The sequence below is a fragment of the Stegodyphus dumicola genome, chromosome 1 (genome assembly GCF_044657685.1).
Source record: "Stegodyphus dumicola isolate Sdum_Otavi_A_Nest chromosome 1, ASM4465768v1".
In the NCBI taxonomy this organism is placed as follows: Eukaryota; Metazoa; Arthropoda; class Arachnida; order Araneae; family Eresidae; genus Stegodyphus; species Stegodyphus dumicola.
Genome location: NC_140768.1, coordinates 240,338,609 through 240,366,344, shown reverse-complemented (window position 1 = coordinate 240,366,344; position 27,736 = coordinate 240,338,609). Strand labels below are relative to the sequence as shown.

The following is a 27,736-nucleotide window of genomic DNA, read 5'->3' as shown; positions in this document are numbered from 1 at the left end:
GCCGATAAGACCAACCGGCTTCTTTGAGCCCAACTACACGACCTCTCTCAAATTCTGACATCTGCGGATATCGTTCGCGCACCTGTATGTGAAGCATAGTTACTGTCTACCAGAATATAAGGAATGAAATTCATCAAGAATTTATGACCCGGAATCGTAATTTCTCCTTTTAAATATCCTGCCAATTGAGCAGATCAGATGCACTGTAGCGACAACCGTTCATTCAGTGGCAGCCAAAATGTATAATTTAGCATTTTCCGTCGAAACGTGTATGTATGTATATCAATTTGTGTCAAATTTGCTTTATATGTTCTCGGTGCATCTTTTGTTTATCTAAGTGTGTCGTTCAAGGTAAAAGGGTTGTAATATGAGATTGTACCATTTGTTATCGTTTTAAAATAAAAAGCGGGAGCTTTACATGCATTTCGTTTAAAAAAATAAAAACATCTCTCTATTTTAGAAGAATAAAGTGGTCAGAAAGAACGTTTTGTATACGGAGATATTCGATTGATGTACTGCAAGCATAAACATTTTTTACACATTTTATCAGACAAATCAAGAAAATAAATGATTAATTATATTACAATAATTATTAATTTTAAATACATTTTCCAGAAATCGATCAAAATAAAAACTGAAATTTTCCAGAAAATCTCGTTTGGAGATAATTTGGCGCCCGGGGCATCATACACCCTCTTGAAGCCCAGTCGCTACGCCACTGGTAGTACTGCAATGTTCCGTTACCCACGTTCCTGAATTTACATTTAAGATCAGTTTAAAAATACCAGCAAAATAAAAGAGAAGCTATAGAACTATTTTCTGGAATAATACATAATACTTTGCAAAATCAGTTAATAATACATATTACTTCTCAATTATTAATAATATAAGGAATTTAATTCACACACACAACACAAACACCATAAAAAAGGTGTGTATTAAAACACAGGATTAAGTCACCTGAAAGCGGCTGACAAAATACTAAAGCCTGTACTCACAGAAAATGTATACTAATAATGTTTTAAACAGAACTTATGGTAAAATTGGAAGGCTAAATAACAGAACTTGAAAAAAGCCTTTTAATGAAGTGCGAAACACAGCGGTTCAAATACGAATTATTTATAAAAGAGCTGTCACTTCCTTCAGAATTTTGCAAAAACAATCAATTAACTTTAGCAGGATCTCTGCCAGCTTTCATGATTCAATAGTCATTAACTTTCATAATAGACATCATAAAAGTATCACTAATGCATTAGCAAATGAGAAAGTGCAAAAAAATTTACTTGGTCTGTTTCTGAAATGTTTATAAAGTATAATAAAAACATCTTAAATCTAAAGTATACATTTTTTAGCCTAATGAAAATAAATTTCCTTAAAGTTTACTATAGATACACAAGACAATAAGAATAAAATTATAAAATAAGGGGAAAATAACTTACCTGCACTGTTGCAATATATAGTCACTGTGAAGGACCAAAATTAGAGAATGTCGACATTCTTAAAGTACATTGGTGAAAGTCTGAATATTTGTTTATATTCTTGTACATTTGGATCATCACTAGTTGTAGTAAAAAATGAGACTGTATACCATCAATCATATACAGTACAAAGTCCTTAATCCTGACTTGTCGGGACTTCGCCGATTGAGGATTAGGGTTTTTTCCGGATTACAGATCATCAATTTAAATCTGGTAAGATGTTATGCAGAAATTATAAAATTAAAAATATGAAACTGTAATTTATGAAATAAAGAGCTGATCTAAAGAATATCAAAATTTGTAAAAAAAAAAAAAAAAAAAAAAAAAAGGGGGGGGGAGCTTAATATTTATTTGTTTACTTTATTAAACATTTATTTCAATGCGTGCATGCGTAAAGACATTATGCATAGTCGAAATTAGGAAATTGCAACCAGAAAACTATTTGATGTGTATTTGTGTAATGATGTTGATGTTTTATAATGACGAGGAATTCGATTTAAATCATATCAAATATGGAGTACATCAAGATGAAATACTACATTTAGTAAGGAGTTATAAGCCGAATAAAATAAAAACATCTGCCCTAAAGATAAGGATAGTGCTGACAGATCAATTTCCAGTTCATTGCGTGCTGCGGCATCCCGCCCCCGCAGAGCAGAGCGAAATTGATAAACAAATTTCGGAATGGTTAGAGAAACAAAGGATATGCCTTTATCCGTTTTTTGCAGCAATTCCACTTTTTGTTTGATGGACATCGAAACATGCTTTCGCTTTGTAGATCCTTTGGTAGCTCCAGAATCGGAAACTCTTTCTGACATAATCTAAAGTTCAAGCTTACTTTTTATAAAACTGCTATAACAGTCTGCAAAAAATAATAAGCCGGATCCAATTAGAAGATTAAGGAATGCAATCTGCAACATTAACTGAAATAGATAATTAGATAATTTTAGTCTAGCTTATACCGTCTGTTATACATTAAATGCGCATGCATAAAGGTATTATGCACATGCATAAACGTATGGGCAGAAAGTTTGTAGCTTTGAGGTCCAGATTATAGATCATTCCGGATTAAAGACTTTGTACTGTATTAAGTAAGTTTATTATTGCTGTCATTTTCTTTTCTCATTCAGAATGTACTGTTCGTTTTATGTTCAACAGTTTATTTACATGTGCAGTTACTTAAGATTTTCCCTATTTTGACATGCATCATAATATGTTTTAATAACAAAGTATGATTTAAAAACGTAACAAAATATTTTTAGTCAACATTCTCCATCAGTCAGTGCATGGCAAATCTCGATATTTGCCAGTGTAAGTGAGAAATAAGGACATTTAGCAAATATTTTGGATACACACTAAGTGACTCGGTGAATGTTCACATTCTCCAGATTTCGGTCTTTCGCATTTACGCATATATGTACACTGCTCAAAAAAAAAAAAAAAAAAAAAAAAAAAGGGACAGTGCTATATCTCCCGTTCTACTGGGCCGATTGACAAAATTCAAACTGCGTTTTTCATGTCTCGAAAGCGTGACTTAGGATATATATTAGATTTATACATATCAGTATTCTAACATAGGTATTTTCACACAAAATCGGACTTTTCCTGAAATAAAATACCAATTTTTTTTTACATATTTCGATTCTACGACTCAAATTATGCCAGAATACCAAGTTTTGTAAAAATCGTACGAATAGTTTTTAAAATATTAGCTCCTCAATGTTAATTGAATTTGGCAAATATTTATTAATATCTGTTTTTTTATTAAACGTTTTTGATTTTGTCTCTCACATTTCGAAATTTTGGTTCATTCCAAATAAAATTTACCCATTTTTTTGCGTTTTATTTTTTAAATTTCTATTTTTAAATAATTTCTATAGATTTTTCGAAAAAAATTTTGAATTATAACCTATAAAATTTTTACCATCATCTTAAAGTAGATGTATTTTTAAGCATATCTGCAAAAAATTAGACTTTTTTTTATTCAAAATTTTCCAAGATATACACGAATTTACATAATTTCGCGTTTTGAAATTTGGCACCTATTTTTTTGAGCGATAATAACGCCAAATGTGGTCTATGGATTTTTGTTACAGTGAATTGCCACAGCTATTTTTAACCTTAAACTTCAAGTAAAATTAGAGAATTAATTATATGACATTTTTTCACTCAATGATGCGTAATAAATATTTATTAATACTATATGAAAGGCTATTTTTTTAAATTATAGATGATACAGTCAAAAGTCGTTAATTCGGACACCCATAATCCGGAATGATCTATAATCCGGACCTCAAAGCTAAAAACTTTCTGCGCATGCGCCGCGTTGGCACATGTGCACAGTCGTTTTACACGTGCGCGTAAGACTTTGACTACTGCGCATACGCGTGTGCGCAAGTGCAGAATATGTTTTTGCCTGCGCGTTTTATGTATAACGGACGGTGTAAGCTAAAATTACCTAATTATCTATTTCAGTTAATGTTAATGATTGCATTGTTCCTTAATCTTTGAATTGGATCCCGCTTATTAATTTTTGCAGACTGTAACAGCAATTTTATAAAAGTAAACTTGAACTTTCGATTATGGCAAATAGAATTTCCGATGCTGGAACTTCCAAAGGATCTACAAAACGAAAGTATGTTTCGATGTCCAACAAACAAGAAGTGGAATTGCTGCAGCAAAATGGATAAAGACATGAAGAATGTGACAGAGAGTTAGTGAAAACGAAAAAATTTCGATTGACAAGTTAGTCGGTATTCTCGGCACAGCAATTAACGGGACTTGAACAGCGGAACTTTGTAACTGAACAAGAAATTATGTCTGTTTATAGAATTAAAGAGAAAGTATTATCACATAAAACGAAGCAACTTAAGCAACTTGCATTGAAAGAAATGTTTAATAAAGTAAACAAATAAATATTAAGCTTTTTTTTTCGGTAAATTTTGATACCTTTTAGATCATAATTGTTCTTTATTTCATAAATTACGGTTTCATATTTTTAATTTTAGAATTTCTGCATACCATCTTACGAGATTTAAACTGATGATCTATAATCCGGAATCGCCGAAGTCCCGACGAGTCCGGATTAACGACTTTTGACTGTATTATTCAAATTTTTAACTATTTTTTTTTAAATTTCTCTCATATCTTTTCTTTTTTTAAAAAATTTAAGAGTAAGTTTTCGTAAGAGTAAATTTTTACCTTCCGCGTTTTATCGTCTGCTACTTTACTTCGTTTAAATCAAATTGTCTAAAACTGAGAATTTTCGTTTGATATTTATTTGAATTTTATGACATTAACTGCATAATTTATTTCTAAACTAACTGTTGCTTTTGAAGTGGCCGAAAGAGCGGCTGATACTATTATCCATATTTTTAAAGCACAATATATTTTTATAGAAACCTAATATTTAGAATAATAATTTTTTATAAAAGTCAAATTATGATATAAACATACAACCCTCTAGAGACTGAATTAATGGAAGTTCAATGGTTATGTAGAAATGATCTGCAGCTACTTAATGGCTGGAAAAGTCAGCAGATTCTGTGGACATGTAAGAATAATTATATAAACGACACCAACATTCTGGATTCAATAAACAACGAGGATACGATGTTTACTAAATGAATTTAAAAATTTAAAAATATAAAAAATCAACTCATTTTTTTTCCTAAAATGTATTTTTGTGCGTAGCGTATTTTCATTATATCCCTAAAATTCTAATTTAGAATGTAACTGACAAGAACTGACTCCTAATCATCAGTAATATAATAAGTAATTATTACGGTTATTAATAAATCCTTCTTATAAAGTAATTGCAAATATTTCAAAAAACTTTGAATACAAACATTTTTCTATGCAAATATTTTTAATTTTATATTAATCAATATTGCACACCAAATTACTTATTTCCACTTCAATTCTTACCGTCAGTTCTAGTACAATTTACAAATCAATTATATTTAATTAAGGATTAGATTGGATTATTTAATTATGGCAAAGCACACGAGGGCTATCTGCCTAAAGGGAGGGATGCCTTCGTGGAGGACTTTCTAAGGGAAACTGGCTCATATACACGTTACACATTGGGAAAAGCACAAAACCGCCCATGGGGCCAGCCCGTTCACGGGATTCGAACCTCGGACTGAACTACCAGTGTTCAGCGTCTTTACCGCTCGCCCGTTGGTGGGCTATTTAATTAAGGAATGACCATCTAAGTTAAGAAACAGCGTACCGTAACAAAATTTCAATTATTGGCGCCGTATCTTTCATGTTACTCCTGATTGGCTAGCTACATGATTTTTAATGAGTATTCGGATTTTACTAGTAACTTCACTTGGAAATCGCGCTTAAACTAGGTTAGTTGGTTATTTGAACATAGAAAGAACATGGGAGCCATTTGATTAAGATGCTTTCATAGAGAATCTTTGTAAAGAGAATCTAAAAAACTACAAAAACCAACCATGCAGCCTGGGTTAGACTGAGCAGCAAACAATTAGTATTTAACAATCTTCAAATGCTAGGCAACTGGTGAGGCTCCAACTAAATCTCCAATTTAAGGCAACTGATGAGGTTCCAATTAAATTTCCAATTTAATATTTTATTTGTAAAGATTTAAAATATTGTTGCATTCTCAGACACAAAAAGCAGAATTTAAGTTTTGTTAACTCGTTAGTAAACTACCAAGCCGTAGTGCAAATGAATATTCAATTTCTTTGGCAATAATTGTATTCACTTAATATTCTTGGAATATGAGCTAAAGAAGGAACGTTCTCGGAAGATTAAAGAAGTGTTTAAATCCAGTGATATTAGGTTTGTCTTACAAGCTCAGGATCAAAACGATTCTGCAATTGCCCAAGTAGTTGACTTGTAAATGGATGTGAATTAAGCAGATGACTTTTAATCTTACGTTATTGAGCCAGAAAACGTATTCCAAATGTTTTGTATTGCATGACAATGCATCTTTTCATTATTCAATAACCAGTCGGAGAACTGCTTGTGTTCCGAAAATAAGTATGTGTACTCAATCGTTCTGCATGTTCTTCAAATTTGTCTTGTTGTGATTTTTTTCTTTCCCAAAAACTAAAGTTGACTCTCAAAGGAAAGTTTTTTGACATTGAAGAGACAAAATTAATATGACATCTACTTTTAGAGGCATGTCAAAAACAGATCCCTACAAACCTTCTCTTCCATTACATGTTGTGCCGTCAAACAAAAAGTTACATCAGCGTAAATTCTATAATCTACTTTTATTACACTCTGATTACTTTATTAACATACAGTGAATATATACTAAATCTTTTACTTTAGCTTAAGTAATTCGGAATTTTTGACGGAATTGTTGTCGAAACTAGGACTTAGAAGATAAGTCAAATTAAATATTTTGATAACCCAGTAAATTCAAGTTCGAAATTTCAATATTTTATTTTCGGAGGGAGGGGAAATGTTTTCAGTTTTGGTCCATTATGCTAAGTATATTTGCTTCGATTTATTTTTCCATAAAAGCGAAAATTTTACGCATGGTATACATATAACGCATAGCTTCAAATTAAAATTTAATAATATTCAGAGTGGTTATAATTAAAGTTCCACATTGAAACGGTAATAAAAGGTAAACTACGGGATCAAATGTTATCAAACTTGGAAATTGTGTAAAGGAGGTCATGGGAATTTATTTTCCGTGAAAAAAAGGAAGTTCGAAGCCTCACCACCAGGGGGGAAATGGCGCTGTATGCAATATTGTTAAACGAAATATGGGTCGGAATCTAACTTAACCTTTTGTTAAACGGGTTTAATATGTTGTATACCCTTAAGAAACTTTGAAGTAGGCAAATTACCATTTAAAGACGTTAAATTCGATAAATGTCGAGTGCGCCATCCCTGTAATAAGTGAGAATTTCGTCCGTGAAAACCACGAATTAGCGATTAGAAAATGTGAGATCGCAAATCACTCTCACAAGTGCGTACAATCTGGAAATCGTTTTCTTACAGATAGCTAATTTGTAATTTTTTAAGCCTGAATTCGGCACTAAAACATGAAGATACTGATTCAAAACGCTTTTAATCGATTTGGGCCAAAGAAATCCCTCATGTTATCTACCTAGTTCCATTGCATTCTCCTACTGCATTCGAATGCATAACAGTCATTTCACACCGTTTACTGTTGAATGACAGCTAGTTTTATAACTGAACCATTTTTTTTTTTTTGAAGGGCAGTCGACAGCTGGACTACTGCGATTGCAGCTCACTTAGAGCCAATATTAAAATGATTTGTGATACATGAACTGCAGTAACGTGGCATTTTAGATACTACGATTTTTATGCAGGGCTGGGCACCACCTCAAGAGTGTCGCATAGTTACTTAGGCAACATTTCACGAATGAACAACTTATAGGTCAACACTTCCCCTCTTCCCACCAGACCTCAACCTCTGTGACTTTCGTCTATGAGGTTATCTCAAAAGCACTGTTTATGGTGATAATCTAAACAATTTGGCAGAAATGAAAAATATGATACACTGATAACATTCCTCCTGATATGCTATGTGTAACGTGTATACGAGCCTGTTTCCCTTAAAAAGTCCTCCCTCCCTCAAGGCAGATAGCCCTCGTGTTTTGCCGTAATCTAATAAACCAAACCAAAACCAAACCTGATATGCTAAGAGCTGCTGTTGAGAATGCAGTAACATGATTTAACTTGCTTTCGGAAAATGCTGGACGCTACATTGAACATGCTTTGTAACACGTTTCGAAAAATATTAAACACATTTTAAACATATTTTTTCGTGTCTTATTTCATTTAACAATATTGCATACAGCGCCATTTTTCCGCTGATGGCGAGTTTTTGAACTCTTTTTTTTTTTTCTGCCGAAAATAAATTCCCATAACCTCCTTTAACGATTCCTAAGTTTGATAACACTTGGTCCGGTAGTTTTCCTTTTATGCCCATTTCAAATTGGAACTTTAATTATAACCACCATGTAAATTATACTTTAAAAGTTTGACAATTTGGTTGAAGTCCTAGCTTTAAAAAAATATATATATAAATATAATCTTTGACATTAATCCTCTTAGAAAGAATGTTTTAAGAAGCTAATTTTTCTCTCCTGTTATAGATCGTATAAAAAAACATGATCTCTAATATGATTTAGATTGTTTCAGCCGATATAAGAATCGGGTCACTCGGTGATACAGAATAAACCCTGTTGGACTGTTTTATTTCTTTGTCATTTAGCAAAAATCCTTTAATTAAAATATTTATCCTTTGGACTTCGCTTTAAACTTTATTTATAGTTAAAATTACTAGAAAATGAAAAGTTGTCTTCAGCTAAAACGCAATTCATGTAATTGATATTTTAAAAAATTGACAAGAATGCAAAATGTATGGATATCTAGCAATCGAAAAATCTTAATTTTCTTGTGTGAGCACTGAAAATAACTATAGAAGGAAAGAAGAAAATTAGGGAGAAAAGTAAGCAAAAATTTGCAGGGAAATTGGCTGTCAGACGTACCAAGATGTTCAAAAAGTTGGACGCTTTCGAATATACTTTCAGGATACTTCAAAGAATTTAGGTGTTCAAAGAGAAAACACTTGGACGTGTACACCAGCAAATACCATCAATTGAGCTTGTGTTAACAGAAAAGACAAAACGATATCATTGCAGATTAAAGTGAAGAGCGACTGGTTTTAAACTATATGGTTGTGTAAATTACGTTCGTATCATAAATGGTGAATCCCATGATTTCCTCAGTCGAATTATTTGAAACATGATCTTTAGTATGATCAGGAGTTTATCCAGTGATGTATGTGGATGTCACTTAAAGATGTTTTCTTCTCCTTCCTGATGAAACAGCGGCCGAGCAGTAAAGTCGCTGAACAGTGGTAGTTCGGTCTGAGGTTCGAATCCCGCGAACGGCTGGCTACATTGGCGTTTTCGTGGTTTTCCCCATGTGTAACGTGTATGCAAGTCAGTTTCCCTTAGAAAGTCCTCCAGGAAGGCATCCCTCCCCTTAGGCAGATAGCCGTAGTGTGCTTTGTCATAATAAAATAAACCAAAACCTTTTGATGAAACCAGTCTTTCCTTTCATCTCATACCTTCAAAATGTTTAGCCTCTAAAGACTGATAAAGGCTCTGACGAAATACTTCGTGAAGAACTTTCTAAAGGAAACCAGCTGTCATACGCGGTACACATGAGAAAATCCACGAAAACGCCCATGCAACCAGCCCGTTTACCGGGGTTCGAACCCCGGAGTGAACTACCAATGTTCAGCAACTTTACCGCTTGGCCGTTTGTGGGCCTTTATGAAATGGAAGGCGATAACTTTATTTAAAATGATTGTCAGAAATACCAAAATGTTTCGAAAAGTTGGATACTTTTCAATATACTTTCAGAATGCTTAAAGAAAAAGAGAAGAAAATTTTTTCGTAAAATTTAGTATTCGTATTTGTTTAAATTTAAAGCTTTTCAATCTTATGATATTTGATTCTTGCGATTTCAAAAATAAAATATTTGACTAAAATATGAATATCATTTTAAGAAACCAAATGTAGGATAAAATTGTGTAAAGCAATGGGCACAATGATAAAACTGTTTAAAGCAGTGTATGCAAGTCATCCTAAGTTAAAATATCGGTTATACATCTCTCTTATTTATATATATGTTTTCTGAACGGAACATTGAAAGGTGTGTAAAACTGTGCTTTACTGTATTTTCTCTTTTAATATAGTATGCAGTTTTCAAACGCATTGTAGTCTGGGTTACAAAGTATTCTTCCGAAAGAAACGCAGTTCAAATAAATAAAATCAAATTCTGGAAAATTGGTATTAATAAATATATTTAAAATGCTCAGTTCGAAGGAATAAATAGAAAATTTTAAAACAATTATCTGAAGAGACAATGCAACACAAACAATTAAAATAAAAGAATAAAAATTTAAAAATGACCTAAAATAATAACTATGACGAAAAATATACATACAGAAAACTATTTGAAAAAAAAAATAAAATAAAATAAAATAAAAAAAAACGGTTGCACCTTTATTTATGCAGTTCGAATAGGTAAATAGAAATTTTTAAAACAGTTATTCAGGGGAAAAAAAAAAAAAAAGAAAAAGAAAAAGAGAAAAAAAAAGTGCAACTTAAACAATTAAAATGAAATTCGAAAAAGAAAAATTTACTTAAAATAATAAGTTATAATTAAAAATAATATATAGAATATTATTTGGAAAAAAGGAACGATGATGACTTTTTTTCCTCTCACGGAAAAGGAAACTAGGTTGCCATATATTAAGAAGTTCGCTAAGTAAAGTATTCTTGGCGCAAACTGACAAAAAAGTGCCAAGATAAATTTGTGAATTTCTCCGTAAATTTCGCTCCAAATTTTACAAAATTTCATATTTAGGTGTAATTTGAGTCGTAGAATCGAAATATGTAAAAAAATTGGTATGTTATTTCAGAAAAAGTCCGATTTTGTGTCAAAATACCTATGTTAGAATAGTGCTATATATAAATCTAATATATATCCTAAGTCGTGCTTTCGAGACATGAAGAACGCAATTTGAATTTTGTCAATCGGCCCAGTAGATCGGGAGATATAGGACTGTCCCATTTTTTTTTTTTTGAGCAGTGTACATACATACGCCACTGCTAAAATTTGGAAATCAATACGCACATTGTATAGCTAATTTGCAGATTAAAAGTGCGGAATCGCATTTTACCTACATATTACACATTAACGGTTTCCATAACGTTTAAGTTCAAAAAGTTTGTTTCTCTCATTTCTTTTCCCTCCACTTTGCATGTTACCTACTAGCCTCTCGATAATTTAAACCTTGCCTACTAGGCGCTCTTTAAACTGAATTGTGAAAACAACAGCAACATTTCTGTATGCTTAAATTATCATATTATTATTTATTTTTCGATACCTAAAAAATCAAGTTGATAGAATTAATCATCGATAAATTAAAGAACTATAATACAAAGAATAAAACAGTTTAAAATTTTATTACAATTAAGGAAATGTATTTGCAAAACATATGATAAAATTATGTTACTTATTAGTGCAATCTAAAAAATGGTGGAACTTTAAATTAAATAGCAATGGGATTTTGCGACAAGCACACCTATTAGTGGTACATTTAGATTTGCAGTAACCTGCCTAATCAACAATTTAAAAGTGTAAGTTGTAGCTGTTTTAAGCATATAGAAATGTTGTTCCAGCATAGATCTTATTTTCACTACTAGTGCCTAGTAGGTAATGTGTAGATTATCTAGGTAATTTAAAAATTGAAACAATTTTCCGCACTTTAGTGGGTCACCGTACTTAATCTGCAGGATAACCGATTTTCACACTTTAGCGGTAACACATATAATGGGTTATGTGTAAATCATAAACAGGAAACATAAATCCAATACATATATTTTATAATTTGAATTTAACAAACATTCTCTATTTGTAAAAAGCAAATTTAAAGTTAATTAAATTTTAAATTATGCAATGGCGCAAGAGAATTATTCAAATTTAATTTAACTTTACTATATTCTTTTGAAACCATTTTATAATTTGAATATAATTAGTTCACTAATTGCAATACATGAATATATACCATGACAATAACAACAAAATGCATTAGAAAGTGAAAGATACTGGGGAAGGGAAAAAAAACCTACTTATATGACTGTGTAAACTAGACGATCATTAATTCGATCTCAAGGTTCTCAGAAAAGAGTTTGAATTATTCGACATTAAGAGAAAATATATTTTTAAAATGTATTACTAAATAAAAAAATTCTCCTGGTATGTATAAGCCCAGAAAATGTACTATGGTATCTAAAATTAAACATATTAAAAAGCAATAAAGGCTTACCTCAATCATAAAATGAAGGAGAAGATATGCAGCAGAAAGTAAAATTTAATTAAAAATACAAATTACAATTTTGGGAAAACTGTAAACTAGAAGTTTGGTTTTTCAGCCAGTTTCTCGATTTGCAGTAAACATTTCAATTCATTTTCAGAGGAAGGTTCAAGCTGAATAAATGCTTTCAATGTTTATATAGAATCTATTATGGCTTGATCATTAGAACGCTTAATAGTCTTTGCAGTTTCTTCTGAATCTGATATGGTCTCTTCTTTTTTTTATTTTCTTATAAAAAAAGATTCTTATTATTTTATAGATTTTATTATGCCATCATTGCCCAGTTTTCCACAGACTTTCAAGTCTTCATCTACCCACACATAATCAGAAAAACTAAAGTTATTCCATTTAAATTTTTTGAATTCTGGAAAAGCCTGCATCAGTTCTTCAATATGATTATTCTCTTCAGCATGCGCATATATAGCATGATGAAAGCAATTACTAATCATGCTTTCTTTAACCGCATCCCATTGGGCATGTAGATCATTTACAGCTGCCAGCAGAGTAATGTCGTAGTTAACACCACAATCTGAAGAAAAAATTATTTGCTGTATGAGCCTCTTATGATAATTTGTTTTAAGACTGCATGATTTGATTTATTAGTTGTTGCTTCGCAGTTGTGCTCGAGAACACATATTCAACCTGCTCGAATTTGGTTCTGTAAGGTTATTGTGGCAGGTTAGTTTGAATTAACCAAAGTGATAAAAATTTAGCTCGAATTAATGAATTATTTTTTACATTAATTCCAATACAAGTTTTTGGGGATTTCTAGATTAGTTTGAATTAATGAGCATTCTCTGTAGTAAGGGGGGGCTTTCTCTTTACTCCCTCTCTCTCTATATACACACATAGACAAATACAAGTTAATTGTATCTGTACCTTTTTACATTCATAAAGGAAACAATTCCATACATAGCGCTATGACTCTTTAACCATAGCGATATGTTCAGAAAAATAACACATATTAATAATTTATAGTTTTCCTATGAGAAACTTAAAAATGTCTTTTTAATGAATTGAAAACAATATAAATAGCAATACAATTAATATACAAAACAATGCACTAATTTCCAAGCTTCTTTTTCTTTAATTTTATTTTTCTTGTTTTTAATGAAGAAAAATCACAAATAGTGTTTCAAAATCTGCTTGATTGTTTAATTTATATCCTGTGGAGTAAATAGGCTATGTGTGAAAATTTTTCCTGATGAAATGAGGAACTATAACTTTAGTCTTGAAATGGGAATTTTAATGCATATTACTATAAATGTTCAGCCACTTTGGATGGCTCGCTCACTTTTCAAATTGTTGCCACCAAATACTATCGGCCTGTACTATTTAAAAAATAAAATAATGAAAAATCTGCATGAATGTATGTATTTTTCTCGCATTGTGATAAAACAACGATACCTAGAGCCATCCAATTTTGAATGATGTAATCCTGCTGCAAATATGGGCATCTGGAAGCCCAAATTTAGAATTTGTTTTATTATTGATTTCATATTTTGTAAAATTTTAATGAATTTTATGATTTGAAAGCGAGTTTTCAAAATAAAACATTTTTATCTTCAGCGTGTAAGACTGCTGCCATTCAGAAAAATGCAAGATATAAGTTCAGTTTTAATTTATTAATTATATCCTTCAGTCTTAATTAACCAACTTGGCTCTATGAAAGCAATGTGTCACTGCTGCCAGACCTTATGTTAAGTCTTGCCCTCTCACAGAGACATGGCGGTTCCCGGCGCCAACATTCTTTATAAAAGCTTTTTCATTAAGCAGCCCAGGAAGCTCAACAGCATTAGGACTGGATTTGTGTAGTCCACAATAACGGAGTATTGATATCAGTTGACAAAGATATAAAGCATTCATGGAAACTGGTTTTCTGCGACTTCTGCAATAAGTCCATCTTAAATCATTGTGGAAATTAACATTAGACTGGTAACAGAGAAAACAAATGTAAATGGTATACTAATGCATGGGTGTAATAACGTAAGTGTGTGGGCATTACATATTAAAATATTGTAGACCATATTGGGAATAGTATATTGTAGAGCACAATGTGTACAGTATCTCATATAATGTGCAAGTGCCCATAAAGCTATTCTTTGAGTGGCATGGATTATAGTAACCGTAACTATAGTCCAACAATTTAACATACTCAAGAGCATGCAATGTAAATAGTATAAGTGTGTATGGCATCAAGTATAATGCGTAACATATCTAGTGCATATAGAGCAATGTGATGAAAGGTATTGCGCAAAGCAATCATGAAAATTGCTCTGTATAGAATGTATTGTGTTTCATGTATACAATGCAGAATTGAAAGCAAAATCTTTAGCCAAACTACACACTTTATATATTATAATCACAGCATTAAGCAATCAATGTATGTTTCTGCATTATGTAATTTGTTTGTAATGTGTATTTTTGACAGTTTGTTAAAGCTTTTGTATCCAAAATTATTTTGTACATAAGAGTTATGCTAACAAGAGCCTATGTTTGTATAATCAACAGCAGTGTTCAACATCATGTGTACGTAATACTCGAAGTATGCCAATGAATTTTGTAAATGTGTCTTCAGGTACTCACGGAAAAACCCCTTCACCATTTTTGCCTATTAAAGAAAAGACGCCACACTACGCGATTTTTCACCAAAAATGGAAGTCTTCTTCAAACACACTAGGTTTGGTGTAACCTTGATTACATGCATTAGTTATTATTCTTGAGTAAAATCTCCTTCCTTCCCCTCTATCACGCATTTTCGGGGGAAAAAAAAAAAAAAAAAGATTAAAATTTGGGGCCAGCCTACTGCAGAAGAGCATGCTGTTTCCAAAGTTATGGAATCGGCCTAGAAAAAATTAAAACCCTGTGAAAATAATTGCTTTTACAGTACAGCTCCTTAATAAAAATTAATGGAAATTTTAGATGGATGAAAAATTAAATATAAATAAATGATAATATCCTAAATTTGAAAGCAAAATAAGAATAGAATGTTTTTTTCTTGTATTTAGTAAATGGTTTCTTTTTTGGTTTGGCGCGATTGACGCCGTCTCTTGCGGTCAATGGGATTTTCCGTAAATACACTGGTTATCATAAATTAAGAAAAAATCCCAAAAATCATGATTACTGAAAAAGTTACATGTAGAATTTTATGAAACTTACCCACAATATACAACACATAGTAAGGTATCAAATAACATAAAAAGAAATTACCAGACAATTATGGTAGTATAGTATTAGCACATGTATAAAATGAACAAATCGAAGATGTCAGTTTGCTATAGTAAAAGTACCTTCAATATGGAATATAATCGCCTTTAGAAGCAATACAGCACATTCAGCGATGTGTGATGCTTTTAATTATGCGGTCCATCAGTTCCATAGGGAGCGAGAGCCATTGCTCTTGCAAAGCGGTTGCAAGAGCAGCAAGAGTCTAAGGGGGTGGATTGAGAGCAGCTAAACATCTCCCTAAAGCATCCCAAACATAATCGATAGGATTCAAGTCCGGGGATCGAGCTGGCCACTCCATGCACATACTTGTTTCCTGTTGAAAATAATCATATACGATGTGAGCCCTGTGTGGTCTTGCTTTGTCGTCCTGTAACAGGAAAGCATCACATATTGCCCCGGCATATGGGCGCACATAAGCATCAAGGATGTCATCTCTATAAACAAGAGCATTCACAGTTCCCCTTGGAAAAACATGTAGGTCTGTGTGTCCAACCAAAGAGATGCCACTCCAAACACAGACACTGCCTCTTCCGTATACATCTCTTTCACGGATGTTTGACAGATGATAACAGGTTCCAGGTTCTCTACATATCAAATAACGCCTACTACCGCTTTCTAGACTAAATCTGGATTCATCCGTAAAGAGAACAGCCCTCCATTGATCAGGCGTCCAGTAGACATGTTGTCATGCCTACTGCAAACGGTCCCTCCTATAGCATGACGTGAGTGGCATGCAAATGGCTGGTTGTCTCGCATACAGACTACCTTCGTGAAGCCTTCTACGCACAGTTGACGTTGACACGAACCTTCTGGTGGCTGCAACAAGGGAGGATCTAAGAAGAGTCGGAGTAGCGGTTCTATTCCTGAGTGCCCATAATGTCAAATGTCGGTCATCGGCGCTCGTTGTAGCAGTTGGCCGTCCTTGGCTGAACCTCCTAGGTGCCGAATCTGATTTGAAATTGCCTCCAAATTCCATGAACCACAGAAGGACTCACATTTAGCCATCTGGCCACTTCTGTTTGTCCTGCCTCTAGTCTCCCAATGGCTTTCTGTCGTAGTCCTGCAGACAAATGATGCCTGGAGATCATTGTTACGAATTGGCTATCTCAGATTTCTGATGTCAGTATCACAGTGAAATATGTGGGCTTGCTCTCAAACATGGACTTTAATGCTCCTCGCAGATGCCGTATTCCGAGTGCAGCACCACTAATTAGCATACTGGAGTTTTACTCAGCTACTCTTACTTGGCAACACATTGAAATTTTACACAGTTTGGCTTATTTTTGAAGGAGTTATCGCTATTTTTGCGATTTTTACTTAATTTATGATAACCAGTGTACCTGTCTTCAATACAGTGCATTGTTCGTCATGTGTATTATAAAAATTATAGTGTACTGAGTGTTTTATATACAGCAATTTGTTAATGTGCAATATAACCAGGAGAATGTTTAATTACCAAGTTATTTTTGATACATTTTCAGAGTACAGCAAAATTTTGCAACAAGCTTTTAGCATAATGTTATTGAATCAAAAGTAGTATCGAATGTATTGTATCCTCAAATTTGTTACTTGTATTTTGTATATTACGAGTACAGCATAAAGTAACCATCAAAATTTTGCAACAAGCTTTTAGCACAATGTTATTGAATCAAAAGTAGTATCAAATGTATTGCATCCTCAAATTTGTTATCTGTATTCATATATTATGAGTATAGCATAAAGTAACCATCGTGTGTTTCTGCATTGTGTAATTAATTTGTTAATGTTTAAATTTGCTATTTATTTAAGCCTGTTGAATAAAAAATTATGTTGGTTAATCTTTGGATTATGGTAACTTGGCAACTTTTTGGCGAAAATTTGGTGACCAACCCTGCTACAGCAAACTGCTAGTTTTTTTTTTGATGCTATTTTGTTTTCAGGAAGTAAACGCATGTTTTTTGTTTTACTCAAAGTTTTTTCCCAACAATCTGCTAGCCGAATTATGCTTATGCTAGAACTTTTATGGAACAAAAGTGCTTAATCATGTCGAAGATTAGGTTCGAAATTGGGAGAAAGTGCAGAATCGCCCACTGCTTGCCGCATTTTTAAGAATTGCACATACACGGTATCCATGTACATGTCGAACTACTTTAACTTAAAAAAAAAAAAAAAAAATCCCAGAATTGCACAAAAATGGCATTGCGCATACTCTTGACTTTATCCATGTACACTGCTAAAATCCTAGCTAGTAACCTTTATCGCCTTACCAAAATGTCGCCAAACTACCTATTACCATATTCCAAAGATTAGCCATTATGTTTTATATATTCAATTACATTATCAAGTGGTAATGCTAAGTTGTACAGAGTAATGTTCATATGTGTAGCATAAAACACATAATATAATATATACACAAAATAATTAATACTTTGTTAAATTTTTTGTTTTAATTAGCCAAAGTGATAAACATTTAGTTCAAATTAATGGGATTTTTAACATTAATTTCAAAGGAAGTTTCCAGGGGGGTGGGCTTTAGATTATTTCAAATTAAACGAATTTGAATTAATGAGCGTCTATTCTACATATATACATCTTGTCACAAAAAAATATATGCACCCAGAAGGAAACCAATTACTATTGCAAAACTTGACATATGAAGGGATAAACAAATGATTACAAATTGAGAACAAAAGATCATTTTATTAAGAGTTTATGACATGAAAAAGGTTAAAATCAATAAGTAGTATAGCCACCTCAGACAGCTATACAAGCCAAAACACGGTGTGGCATCGAATCAAGTAGGTCATCTATGACCCCTTGTGGAAGATCACGAAATAATTTTCGCTACTCAGCAGTTAATTCGAAAACATTCCGGGACAGCTGCAGTTGCCTTCCAAGAATGACCCAAACGTGCTATATTGGCAAGATGTTTGGCAAACTCGAACGCCACGGATGTACATCATATCCTTGAAGATGATGGGAGAGTAACGCAGTATGTGGATGAGTGTTGTCTTCCTGATAAATGACACTTGGGTGACTTGATAGCATAAGCAGTACAACCGGAGTTAAAATGTCGTCCACATAAGTACAAGCCATCATAGTGCCTTGAAGGACGACTAAAGGTGATCGGATGTCCCAACAAATTGCTCCCTCGCACTGTCACTCCTTGTGTAATCGCCATATACGACTTAACAAATGTCGGATTGGACTGCTGGACTGTCTGCTTCCACACGTGTGTGCATTGATCATCAGCACTGAGACGAATTGAGATTCATTGCTGAAGATCACATGCCTTTAGCCTTCACTCCAGTTTGCTTGAGTTCGGCAAAAGTCCAATCAACACTCCTTATGGAATTGATTCCCTATGTGGAATCAATGGCAGGCATCTTAATGGACATCAGCAGCATTGGCCAGTTGTCTCCGAATGGTTTCCTTTGATACCACCGGAATCTTGAAAGGTAGTAAATGGCGTCGAATTGATGCTAGCATCATTGTTAGTGTGGAAATGGCCACTCTCATGATTGCGCAACCTTCACGCTCATTTGTGTTCCTGGGTGACCCAGTCCATGATTCAGCGTTGGCAACACCACACAGCTACCTTATCGCTCCGACTGAGGTGGCGGCCGATACGCCTATTCAACCAACCTACTTTTCCGGGATCTACTATATGCCCCTTTTCAAAGTCTGACAATTGTTCTACCATTGGTTACATCTCAGAGGCATATCTCTAGTTGCAATACTGTCCACCCGAGTCGATAGACTTGTTTGAATAGCCCTACAGCATGACCAATCATGCTTTTAAAATCTCACATGCATAGTGTACTTACCTTTGTCCCATTGGCATTGAAATTTAAATCATTTGCATATATTTTACCATACTACATTCTTGCCGAGTTTCATGATTGTGGCTCGATTTCTTCCGAGTTCATATACTTTTTTATGATACAGCACATTATAACTTTAATGCAATCATGAATGAAAAGTCTAGATCCAACAAATATATTTTATAAGCTGAACTTGCACTTTATCATCAATTACAGTAGTTTATAAAAAAATCTAAATTTATAGCTCATAAAATATTTTGTCAATGTAAAGCATTCATTGTATATTTGTTATAAATGGTAAGAGAGATCTGTGACTGACATTATACACTAAATTCCAACAAAGTCACATTATGTATTACACTTTTAATAAAAACAGAAAAAAAAAAAAAAAAAAAAAAATTAGAATTATTTTAAAATACTTGAAAATTCAGCTATAATGTTATACAACTGTCACATCAAATCTAATAAATATTTATTAATCCACCAAATGGCCAAGCTATATACACACACGTGTGTGTTCAAAAATATTTGTCATGGTACATTTCGATATACTGACAAGCATCTGGAATGATGTCCAGATAATTCGGATAGTATAAATATTGGAAGAAAAGAATTAATGAATGAAGGTGAAGGGTAATTACGGAATTATGATGAAGAAAATACCATTTACTCATGGCCTTTAGGGCCAAAGCTTTGACCATCTGGAGGGTTAATATCATACACAAGGAAAATTTTAAATACAATTAATTTTACTCACTACTTTCTGCTGTAAAAGTTGTGAAGTGCTAGGCTTAGATTCCATTGACTAATACCTGAAAAGCCAAAATTATTGCAATCAAATATGTCACAACACTGCTAAACCACTCACTCAGAAGCACAAATTTATGATCTGAAATAAAGAAAATTAACTGGATTTTGAGAAGAAAAAAAATTAATTTCCATAAAATTTTCCACATTTCATTAACAAATGTAACCCTGGTTTAGGTTCTGTAAGTTTCTGCAGTTTTCAATTATGTCATCCTGGCTTATAACCAACATCCAATGCTAAGATGCCCTACATTCCATTCATCCTCTTCCTAGTGCACCACATATGTCTAAATCTACCTTTGCCAATTCCAGCCAAGGGTAAAATCCTAGTATACGGTGCAGCCTTGGCGCGATTTTGAAAATTATCGCCAACACCAAAAATGATCAAAAGAACGTCTATATATATACTATACACTATATGTGTATATATAGTATATATTATGTATAACCATATATATTCTTTGAATGACCTGTTTACTACTCATCGTATATGTCGCGTTTTTACTGCTCATCATAAAGTTGTCAAAAGTAGCCAAATCCCGTGTGCACCAGATACTAGGATTAAACCCCAGCCAAGTTTTACAACAATCACCTAAATTGGGTGTTTTTATGATATTTGGCATGATGAACTTTGAAATAAGATTAATTTGGCGATTTTTTAGAAAACATTTCATTCACTGAAAAAACTATGGCACCAAGCAATACCTTCTTCATCTTTGCTATTTTTGAAACTGGAAATAAATGTAGAAGCAGGAAGAGCTGAAAAGTAATGCAAACCATTTTAAAAATGGGATTTAACACAGTAGCATCTATTTTGATGCACCTTTTTCTTTATATCTTTCATGGCTCTATAAGACACTTTCAAATGATTAATTTGACTTCTTCAGAAGAATCAATTCAGTGGTTTGCATCACTTGTGATTTACATCACAAAAATATTGCATTTGTTAATGCTGTAACTGCAGAGTAATGACTTGTAAGATTTTCTTTGGCTTAATGAAAACTTGGGAAGAGTCAGTAGCAATATCTCTTAGCTCAAGCATCATCATGATAACCACTCAATGATTTCTATAATCACATTGTGAAATGTGTAAATGTGTTTTATCATAACTTTAGAAAAATATTTCTTGTGATATTAATATGAACCAGCATCATGTAAAGATTGGCTGGCATGATAATACAACATTTAATTCCAAAAGAAACAAGGCTAAAAGTTACCTTACTGAAATTCTATACAAATCAATGTAGTAAACTTCCAAATTAGGCAAAATGCATAATTTATCAGGATTGTGCAAAATTGAAACTGGCATATTTCTTTTTCTTCAAATCATCAGTAATTAAAGAATAATATATAATCTTTTCTTGTTTTTCCGTGTGTTACAGCCGCACACATCATTATATGTATACATATTTTTTATGAAAAACAGAAGAAAGTTTAATGTGCAGATTTTTAGAGAAATAAATGCAAAATTTTCTAGGTTGATCTTTACATTATGGTAACTTGGCGATTTTTTGGCGAAAATTTGGCAACCAACTCTCCTACAGCAACCCTCTATTTTTTTTCCCCGCCGCCATTTTGTCTTCACGAAGTAAAGACATGTTTCTTTTCGTCTTATCTACTGAACACATCTTCCAACAATCTACTAGCCGAATTACACTTATGCTAGAAATTTTATCAAACAAAACTGCTTAATCATGACAAGTATTCACTGCAAAATTGGGAAAAAGTGCACAATACCATACACCTTGCGCGTTTTTCAAAATAACACATACACATAAACCATGTACACGCCGACTTATTTTTACTTAACAAAACATCCCAGAATTGCACAAATATGGCATTGCGCACACTCTTCACTATATCCATGTACACTGCTTTTTTCTCATAAATTAGAAAAATTTCACGAAAATACATGACAATTTTCTCAATCTTTAAACCCGGTAAAAAGAATATATATGAAATTACCTGATCGCGAAAAAGTATTTACCCTTTACAAATATGAACATTTCCACATATAAAATAAATAAAATATCCAAAAACTTCTAAATCATCTATTACATTATACACGTCACCAACGAATTCATACCGCAAGTATTACAAATACTTAGTATCAAATATTTAAATTATTTCCATGCACGTTTATTTCAACTTAAACGTATACCAAATTCCTACAAACATAAAATTCACAAAATAACTATCATTTCATTAAAATATAATTAAATTCAAAAACACTACTTAAAATATAAATGAGCACATACATTAAATTAATAAAAATTACCTTACAATCCTAATTACTTTAAACTAAATCATTGCTAATAACAATTTTCCCAATAATACCAAATTCCTTTCCACCTTACATTTAGAACAATGCATAAAAATAATATCCTCAAATAATTAAAAATACTAACTTACCTAATCTTCTTCAGAATCTTGATTACGTGGTGGATACACTTTTCTAATTCATTCAATAAAATTATTGAAAGATTTTTTCTGCGAATTTTTCCTCCATACTTCCTCCGCTAAATAAAAAGCAAACTTCTCTTTATCACAATGCCTAAATACCCATTTCGAATCACTTTAGTTAAGGCCATGGGATCCAAAAATTACACAACACTGTTTCACACAACACAGAATAAAGCTAAATACAAAATTTCCACATTTTTTCCCGATTTCCCCCCTTTTCCGATTAAAGAACCGTAATTCGTACATTAATATTACATGACATATCCCATGATCTCTCATTTCCCTCACGCAAAATAATGCGTAATCGGAACTGAGTACTGCTCACATTATTACCAAAGTCCCAGGTAGTAACCTTTATCGCTTCCAAAATGTCGCCAAACTACCAGTTACCATATTGTAAAGATCAACCATTTTCTATTTCTTATATAACTTTATTACCAAGCAGATCAGCATATTACAAAACAACTTAGTGTCTGTTATATTACCCGCTGAAATGACATTCTTTGCATTTTCGCCTTTTCCTAAAATGCTATTTTATAATGCATAAATAAATGTTCTATAACTCATTCTCTAAATTTTTCCTCTATCAGTTTTTTTAAAAAAGTATTGAAACATACAAAAATTAAACACTTATTAAATACCTTTACCATAATGAAAACTTCCGAATTTTCAAAAATCCAGCTGAAAATAAATACATGCTGAAATATAATATTATACGATCCTTAAGAAAATCTTGCGCATAAAAAATTCAGAAACATAAGAAGCTTAGAATACAGTAACACATTTTCTAAAAACCGAAGTTAAAATTTTACACATAACGATTTGAAAAATAATAATGCAGATGAAAGTTCTGAGATATTAATCATTAAAGACAACGTGATGAAAGAAAAGAAAACATTCATATTAAATATTAATAACACAGTTTTTTTTTAAAGGGCACAAAATACTTACTTGCTAAAACACACATATATAACATACGACTCAACTTCTAACGACAAGTTCAGGCATGAATTCAGAGCGTTGCCATTACCTTCCGAACTGACAGAATTAAAATGGAGATATTATGAAATCTTCTTCTTCTTGAAGCTTGGCTTCCCTTTGGCGCCTTAAGTAAAAGGAGGCGCAGCTTTCTGAAACTCATATTCACTATATGTTCTTAGTAGATTTAGTTTGGCGCCTTATGCTTCAACTCAAATATAATGTTATTTACATGTTAAACCACAAGGACGCATTCCCTCCAGTTCAGGGGAGAACGTCGGTCCGAAAACCAAACCTTCATACACTAAAGACCCGTTTCCACTGCTGCGTATGCGTTGCAGTGTCTATGCGTTTATTCAATCAGCGAGCGAATTCACTTTGATTGACATCTGCAATCCGGTCGATGTGCGGTGACGGATGGCGTACGGATGGAGTTCAACCAAGGCTTTGGTTCAACAATGTTCAACCAAGGCCTTGGTTCAACAATGTTCAGCTTCTATCCGTATGTATGCGGATGCGTTGGGGTCACGTGGTAAAAAAGGAGCAATCAGGTGCAGTCACCAAAAATTACGGCAGCAGAAGTAGCGATGAAAGCTCGTTTAGGGAAAGAATGTTTTGCTAAAAAATACTTATTTCTGAATTAACATTATAGCGAGAAATCTGCGTGCTGAAAAAGACAGCAATCAGCTGCATTTAATTAAAAAAAAGATAAGAAAAATAAGATAACTGCAACTACAGTACTTGTTCGCAGATAAATTCAAGAAATTCAGCGGCAAAAATTATATTTCCAAGTCCATAAAATAGCAAAATTTATCCGGACAATTATTTCCTAGTTCTGCATACTCATTTACCTTTAATGAAAATGAATGTCTGACTATATCAAACTGCTATAGCAAATTAGATATGATTAAAAGATTTGTTATTTTTTTCTTTTGAAACAGGTAAAAACTAAAAACGTTAATTATAAATTAAATTTGATAGCCTTTTAAATATTCCACTGCATTAAAGAGTATGTTAAATTTGTATTTCCCTTTATAAATATATTGTTGCGTGCGTACGGGTTCGTTATGAAATGAATGCACAAGTCCGATGAAAAATGAACAACAATTTATTATTATCCCAACAAAAATGCTTAAATTTTCTCAAATTATCATGCAGTATTACAATAGCTCACAGTAGTTATCTTTTAACTACTCAAATGTACAATAGAACGTAATTCAAAACAGCTAAAGAACGCTAATCCGCGAATTCGCTACAATCAACAAGAGCAGTTTTCTAAACAACGACAAACTAAGCAACTACTACAAACTGAGATGTTTTCCTCCTTTTATAAGATTTTAAAATCACGCGCTAGAATTTTCCAGTACTTTCTCGAAATCAAAAAGAGATATTTATTTATTTAATGCACGCGCTCTTGTATTTTCAATTTTCCTGCTTAGCTTTCTTTTAATATTCTTCACGCGCTGCACTGCGCGAGAAATAAAACCATTTAATTTATAATTGAACTAACATTAGCTTTTTAAATACCAAATTCGTAACACTGCCCCCTTCCCAAGGACTGCACGTCCCGGGCAGTACAATCCCTGGACAAGAAGCTAAACTTGCAACTGTGGCATAAATGCAACTGAGGCATAAACATTACATTACAATATCAAACAACATGAACAATAAGTGCAATAACTAACTTAAACAAATCAAATGCTATCAAATACTAAATACAAAACAAATACTAAATACAAAACAAATACTAAATACAAATCAGATACTAAATGCAAATCAAATACTAAATACAAATCAAATCAAATACACATTTAAAAACAAAAAGGACCATGGTCTGATACTTACAATTATTTACATTATGTACTATGGCCAAAGTAATGAGCTAACCTGTCATAATGAACGACTTTAGGTTTAGAGTTCGAAGATTTACGAATCCGAACCACGACGTCATTCAGCCTGTTTAGGACTGTGTACGGGCCATCCCAAGGTGACTGTAATTTCGGACAAAGTCCTTTCCGTCGATTCGGATTCCACAACCACACCTTGTCTCCTTCGTGAAATTCATGTTCAGTAGCTCTTGTGTCATATCGGGTCTTCATCTTCTCCGTCGCCAAGCTGACTCGCTCTCGTGCAAAGTTGTGCATCACTTCAAACCGGGCCTGGAGATCTTGAATATATTCCTCAGACGATGAAGGAGCATCCAGAGGGCGACCAAACAAGCGGTCACAAGGCAGACGAAGGTCTCGACCGAAGAGCTTCTGAGATGGACGAGCAGGCATCGGTAAGAATTTAAAATCATCACTCTTGCTCCCAGCCGTCGCTACGAATTTCTTTAAAGTTTCCAGTTCTTTGGAAACCGCAGAAACCCGGTCATCAATTTGTTGTTCGATTTGTTTTTGAACGGAACATACTCTTCCTTCTATTTCTTTTTTATCGGAAGAAACATTTTCCTCAATTTGTCCCACTTTATTCTCAACCACATCTATTCTGCCTTTCCATATTCTGCCAGCATCGAATTTGGTTTCTATTATGCAGGCAATTTCTCTTTTCATTTCGTGTTGACTTTCTTCAATATTGACTTGTCCAGCTTTTATTTCTTCTTTAACAGATTCCTTAACAACTTTTATTTCGTCTTTAAAAGTTAATTGACCAGCTTGAATGGTCTTCATCTCTTCCTTAACGGATTCTTGGCCCAATTTCATTTGTTCCTGTGCCGTTTTCATTTCTTCCTTGAGGAATTCCTGGCCCAATTTCATTTCTTCTTTAACGGACCTTTGACCAGCATCCATTTTCTCTTTAATTTCTTCTTTAAGAGATGTTTGGCCAGCTTCCATCTTTTCTTGGAACGCAGCAAAAGCAGTAATGAGCTGTCTCAATTGTTCTTCCATCCCTCTTGTTATTGGCATTCAAATCCCACTTCTGACACCAAAAATTGTTGCGTGCGTACGGGTTCGTTATGAAATGAATGCACAAGTCCGATGAAAAATGAACAACAATTTATTATTACCCCAACAAAAATGCTTAAATTTTCTCAAATTATCATGCAGTATTACAATAGCTCACAGTAGTTATCTTTTAACTACTCAAATGTACAATAGAACGTAATTCAAAACAGCTAAAGAACGCTAATCCGCGAATTCGCTACAATCAACAAGAGCAGTTTTCTAAACAACAACAAACTAAGCAACTACTACAAACTGAGATGTTTTCCTCCTTTTATAAGATTTTAAAATCACGCGCTAGAATTTTCCAGTACTTTCTCGAAATCAAAAAGAGATATTTATTTATTTAATGCACGCGCTCTTGTATTTTCAATTTTCCGGCTTAGCTTTATTTTATTCGTCACTTTATTTTATTCATTTTATTCGAGAAATAAAACCATTTAATTTATAATTGAACTAACATTAGCTTTTTAAATACCAAATTCGTAACAATATGTTTTTGGTCAACATGTATTTGTAAGCACATGAAATATATTTTTAGCAGCCCGTTTAACTTCAATCGGAACGCCACTTTAAAAGATAATGTTTTTGTAAAAAATGTACTAGAAGCTGAAGAACAAACTCTGGTGAATTTTTCAGACGATAGCACACTGAAATAGGACCAAAAAATTTAGTTTTAAGAATTGATTTAGTTAATGATGTATATAAGCAAAAATATTCATACGTCTTCTGTGTGATGTTAGCTTAGTGGTAAAGCTGACGGTAATAAAGTTTACTTTTGGAGGTCGTTAGTTCGAATCCCATACGCTTTTTGCACCCGTCTGCAACTTTCTCAGCTTTTTGTTCCAATTTGATCCATATTCGTGTTTTATAATTTATTTATATTATGCGTTAAATATATTGTTTTATTTATGCTCTTATTTATTTAAATTTCCTCCCGCAAAAAAAGTTTGAAAATTATGTAATACTAATTTAAAGCATACTCTGTACATATATATTTGAATTTAACAAACACTCTCTATTCGTAAAAAGCAAATTTAAATTTAATTAAATTTAAATGAAATTTAAAGCAAATAAATAAATGATTAATTATTACTGCGAACTAATCTACACTTGATTAGT

General features: G+C 32.8%; 1 protein-coding gene across 3 annotated transcripts in view; it reads right to left on the bottom strand.

Annotated features, from left to right (window-relative positions):
* Positions 1-23,734, bottom strand: part of LOC118190739 (E3 ubiquitin-protein ligase Mdm2-like) — a 140,142-nt gene extending 116,408 nt beyond the window's left edge. Inside the window, exons 1-2 of one of the 3 annotated variants that reach the window (XM_085826743.1) lie at positions 23,646-23,734; positions 20,182-20,236 (exon numbers count right to left, since the gene is read on the bottom strand). In XM_085826743.1, the coding sequence (XP_085682869.1) occupies positions 20,182-20,226 (45 nt within the window). In that variant the 5' untranslated portion in view covers positions 20,227-20,236; positions 23,646-23,734. The remainder of the gene's footprint in view (positions 1-20,181; positions 20,237-23,645) is intronic. The other 2 variants (XM_085826735.1, XM_085826738.1) reach the window with 2 other exon arrangements.
* Between the last annotated feature and the right edge of the window lie 4,002 nt (positions 23,735-27,736).